A 5,171-nucleotide genomic window follows, 5' to 3' on the forward strand; every position below is an offset into this window, starting at 1 on the left:
AATCTTTGGTTTTCTTCATTCTTCTTTGCTCTGGACAAGGAGAGACCCATCATTGCATCTAGATGGCTGCTTGCAAGCTTTTAAGATTCCAGTCGCTACTTGCCAAAGTAGGAGGTGCAACAATGTTTTGTGTAGTATGTTACACTGATTGAGCTTGATGTCCCCTATGACTATGGTCCCAAGCCCACAGGTTCAACTGCTTGCTCTCTCTGGGTAGCTGGCTGTGACCAAGAAGTGACTACAACCTTGTCCCTTGTCAGCTCTACTATACCCCTGGGAATTCTTACAGACCATACAAATACACTTGTAGAACCACTGTCTGCCAACCCTATACATGGTCTTGGGTACGCTCCTGCTGCATAGACATACAGACATTTAGCCTGCCCACCTATCTATCCACCCTTATACCCGTGTTTGCCTTCACTGACAATGCAGTACTGTATGTGCAAAAAGGTTCATCTTTCTGTCTGCATTTCCCATGTACCTCTCTCTGTCTTTAAATGAATTATCTTTAAGTGAACACCAAAGTTTCTGGTTGAGAAACTTTTATCAGTCACCCCAGAAGCCCTTCAGTGTGTTCAGTCAAAACCCTCTCCATCTCTTAAGGTGGCCTTCTGAGCTTAAATACTAAACAATATACTGATGATGTTTCCTATACGTTGAAAACTGTAGTTTCAATAATAAATGTTTGGTATTTTATAGTCTTTGAGAATTTGAGCACTGCTTGATCAAAGGTTGGAATTTGCTTGGCAGAATAAATTGGAGTGCTAGGTATAATTTTGTTTTTTAAGTTGCTTCCCTACAGAATTTTCTGAAATGCAGTTTGTCATGTCTTCCACAATGCCTCATTCCTACAAGTTTTAGTTTTGCTGGGGATATTTCATAGGCTTCAGAAACAGATAAAATAATGAAGCATATGTATTATATAAACTATACTAGTTGCATTGAACTGTCTGTGAATGAAGTGAAGTGTTCTGGGCAAACCTTTTCTGATAGGTGTGAGGTGTACATTTGATGTATTTTTAGTCAGTTTTCCTAGATGAAAATTTATATATAGACTCAACTTTGTTGATAAGCATTGGATTGGATTCCCTTGGTAGATCAATGTCCTTCATAAACCACCGTACGAACATCCAAAAGACTTGAAGCTCAGTGATGGTCGACTGCGTGTAGGATATGTGAGTTCTGACTTTGGGAATCACCCTACTTCTCACCTTATGCAGTCTATTCCAGGCATGCACAATCCTGATAAATTTGAGGTAAGAATAGTGTTTCTCTAGAATCATTACTTGTTTTTTTGATATTTAAAATAAGCACACATAGTGGTGGTTTTATTGTCCCCATTTGCTGTTAAATCTAGTGTCGTTTGGAAAGATATGAGCCAAAGATATTAAATATACAATGTACTGCCTTTCAGGTCTTCTGCTATGCTCTGAGTCCAGATGATGGCACAAACTTCCGAGTGAAAGTGATGGCAGAAGCCAATCATTTCATTGATCTTTCTCAGGTAGGTGAATGCCTTATGCTTCCAACTTTTTATTATGAGCAAGTATTGAATAAAACTATTATTGTATAGTTTGGAGTTTAACAATTGCTTTGATCTTCTTGGTCATTTACACTTATAATTGGCATGGCTTTGGCTGAGGTTGCAAATGGAATAGAAGTTTGTTATGTTTTTGCTTGGGTATATAACTTTTCTGAGGATTGTGCTAGCACCTGTGACAGGTATTTATTAAATATTAACTGAATAAATTGAGCAAAATAGTGGCTCAGAAGAAGACAAAATAGTTTTTTTTTAAGAGAATGGCTTCTGTGATTCATCTGTTTTTGTGGATTTTTTTATTATTTTTATTTCTATATTTTCTGTACTGCTAATTTCTCTGGAAACACAAATTTTGTGATAAGGTAGAAACCTGTAGGGGAATTGATTTACTGATGGTATAGACTGGAATATTTTCTTTAGGTACTCCTGGCACTTAGGTTACTGTAATAGAGATAATGTGCAATATCTAGTAATGTAAGAATCATTGAAATCCTAGTAGAAGGGTTGTGACTCTTGTGATTTAAAAAATAATAAATATGCACCAGCAGCTTTTACAATATAGCTGTTGCTTCAGAAGTATGCTTGACCATTTCTGATCTTAGTTGGACTCTTAGTGACAAAGAAGTTTATCAACCTCCATTTCTGAGACCTTTAGGGATTCTCTGATTGCTGACTGAGGTCTAAACTCTTCAACATGGCCTTCTAAACTCTTCACAGCTTGATCACAGCCTTGTTTGCCTATACTTTACCGATCATTCACCTTCATGTATACCTGTGGTGGTTGGATGCCGGGGAGTCGATTGCAACTCATAGCAACCCTATAGGACAGAGTAGAAATGCCCCATAGGGTTTCCAAGACTGTAATCTACATGGAAGGAGACTGGCACATCTTTTCTGCTGTGAGGGACTGGTGATTCAAACCACTGACCTTTTGGTTAGTAGCCCAGGGCTTAAGCACTGCACCATGAGGGCTTCTTGTGTATACCAATACCAAATAAAAATAAAGTATTGACCATATTTTAAACCATTCATTTTACTCTGGTTCTTTATTCACACTGTTCTCTACCGAGGTTGTATACAAACTCCCTCAAACTCTTACCCGTTTTTTGAAGGCCCATTTAAAATACAAACTCCTTCAATATTCATACCTTCAATCCTGAAGTAAACTCACCTTTGTGTTCTGTTTCTGTAATGCTTTGGGCCCATTGTAATGGCATTCAACCATATTTCTGCTCTTTGCTAATGTGTGTATTCTTACCACTTTTGCATCTGAGAATCTGTGAGTTCTATTTAATGCTATTAAGACTAATTGTATTAATCTCAAAATATATATAATGAGTTCTCATTTTTTTTTAATTCCATAGATTCCATGCAATGGAAAAGCAGCTGATCGCATCCACCAGGATGGAATACACATCCTTGTAAATATGAATGGTTATACCAAGGGTGCTCGAAATGAACTCTTTGCTCTTAGGCCAGCACCTATCCAGGTACAAAACTTAATAATCATTGTTTACAATGTGCATTATACTAAAAAGGGTCATGTAGTTTCTTTTCTCTTGTTAACTGTCATTCGAAACAGGGTAAACATGTTTGAATTAAAAATGTATAGCCCTTGAAATGCCAAGGGACAAAGAATTTTGAATGTTTATTTATGTGGAGATGTACAGTTCATGGTTGGATGTAAATAGTTGCTTTGTCTTGTAAATTTGAAAAGCATTTTAGTGTTTGGAAGTAGGTCTGGTTAGTCTAAAACACCCAGAAATTGCTCTTGGCTAAAGAAGTCAACTCTTACTGTTTATTGTTGGAACCTTTTGGTGAAGGTTGTTAATCAGTTTTTGGTCTGATTTTAGGCAATGTGGCTGGGATACCCTGGGACTAGTGGTGCGCTTTTCATGGATTATATTATCACTGATCAGGAAACTTCACCAGCTGAAGTTGCTGAGCAGTATTCTGAGAAACTGGCTTATATGCCCCACACTTTCTTTATTGGTGATCATGCTAATATGTTCCCTCACCTGAAGGTAGGTGAAAAACAGGGCTATGGGGAAATTTTAAAGAAGCATAGTCATTTATTTCCTTGCTGTTGTCCATACACATCCTAAAAGACATGTCTGAAATGTTTTTCCATCAGAAAAAGGCAGTCATTGATTTTAAATCTAATGGACACATTTATGACAATCGCATTGTTCTGAATGGCATCGACCTCAAAGCATTTCTTGATAGTCTACCAGATGTGAAAATCGTCAAGGTCAGAACCTAGTCAGTATTGTCCTTAAAGTTAACTGCATATGTGAACATTTCCCTAATGATGCTTTTTTTTTTTTTTTGATAGATGAAATGTCCTGATGCAGGAGACAATGTGGACACCGCTAATACAGCTCTTAATATGCCTGTTATTCCTATGAATACTATTGCAGAAGCAGTTATTGAAATGATTAACAGAGGACAGATTCAGATAACAATTAATGGATTCAGTATTAGCAATGGATTAGCAACTACTCAGGTGAAAAGAGAATAATTGTCAAGACCGTAATATATACCACTAAGTATACACTGATCTCTTTTAAACTTTGCAATAACTCTAGAGAGTAAGCATCATTATCCCCATTTTATAGAGGAGGGTAAGTTCGATGGAATTTGGTATCTTATCTAGGTTTATCTGATTTTTAAAATCTTGTGAATTCAATCAGCAGGTTACTTAATGAGAATCTACTGTGTTAATATTTTGTTACTCCTTGCCTGTGGCTTTACTCTTCTTGTCAGTGGCATACTATTTATAAGTACCATATAGTTTTGTGTTTTTTAGACATTTTATTGTGGTTTGGGTAAAAGATGACAGAGCAAATACGTTTCCCATTCAACAATATGTACTCATTTTTCATGATATTAGTTGCAATCCTCTAAATGTAACAGCACTCTCCCACGCCTCCTTGGTTCCCCTTTTCCATTCTCCCATCTTTCCTGCCTCTTCATGCTTTCTAAACATTGTTTCAGGACAAATGATACCCTTTTGATCTCATATAGTTGATTGTTGTGAGGAGCATATTCCTCATGGATGTTACTATTCACTTTATAGACCTGTCATGGTCTGAAAGATGATCTCTAGGAGTGGGTTCATTGCCAGGTTTGAAGGGCTATAGTCTTTTTTTTTTTAAATAGAATATCATATAGCCTTTATTTTATTTTGTTTCTTTTTTAAAATTGTGATTTGGGCAAAAGCTTACAGAGCAAAATTTGTTTTCCATTCAACAGTTCATTTGCATTTTGTTTCATGACATTGATTATAGTCCCCACAAAGTAACAGCTCTTTCTACTTCCTCCCTGTGGTTACCTTTCCCTGTGTCCTCCTTTCTTATGCATTCCTGCCCTCTGAGCTATCTCCCTGTGCAAATGCTGCCCTTCCTGATCTCCTATGGTTGATTGTTCTAAGGAGTATTACCTGTGCAAACGCTGTCCTTCCTGGTTTTCCATGGTTGATTGTCTTAAAGAATAATTGTAATTACTGGCGTAATTGTTCCTCATGTTGTTGTTGTTATGTACTGTCGAGTCGGACCCAACTCATAGCGACCCCTCCTTGGGTTTCCGAGGCAGTATCACTACGGAAGTAGATTGCCCCATCTTCCTT

General features: G+C 37.2%; 1 protein-coding gene across 1 annotated transcript in view; it reads left to right on the forward strand.

Moving 5' to 3' along the window:
* OGT (O-linked N-acetylglucosamine (GlcNAc) transferase) overlaps nucleotides 1-5,171 on the forward strand; it is a 54,379-nt gene that overhangs the window by 22,574 nt on the left and 26,634 nt on the right. The window contains exons 13-18 of the mRNA XM_007959001.2: nucleotides 1,101-1,259; nucleotides 1,418-1,507; nucleotides 2,908-3,033; nucleotides 3,397-3,567; nucleotides 3,678-3,794; nucleotides 3,879-4,049. Coding sequence (XP_007957192.1) covers nucleotides 1,101-1,259; nucleotides 1,418-1,507; nucleotides 2,908-3,033; nucleotides 3,397-3,567; nucleotides 3,678-3,794; nucleotides 3,879-4,049 — 834 coding nt within the window. The remainder of the gene's footprint in view (nucleotides 1-1,100; nucleotides 1,260-1,417; nucleotides 1,508-2,907; nucleotides 3,034-3,396; nucleotides 3,568-3,677; nucleotides 3,795-3,878; nucleotides 4,050-5,171) is intronic.

Source organism: Orycteropus afer, unplaced genomic scaffold (assembly GCF_000298275.1).
Source record: "Orycteropus afer afer isolate SDZICR_OR568_19922 unplaced genomic scaffold, OryAfe1.0 scaffold01301, whole genome shotgun sequence".
NCBI classification, from domain to species: domain Eukaryota; kingdom Metazoa; phylum Chordata; class Mammalia; order Tubulidentata; family Orycteropodidae; genus Orycteropus; species Orycteropus afer.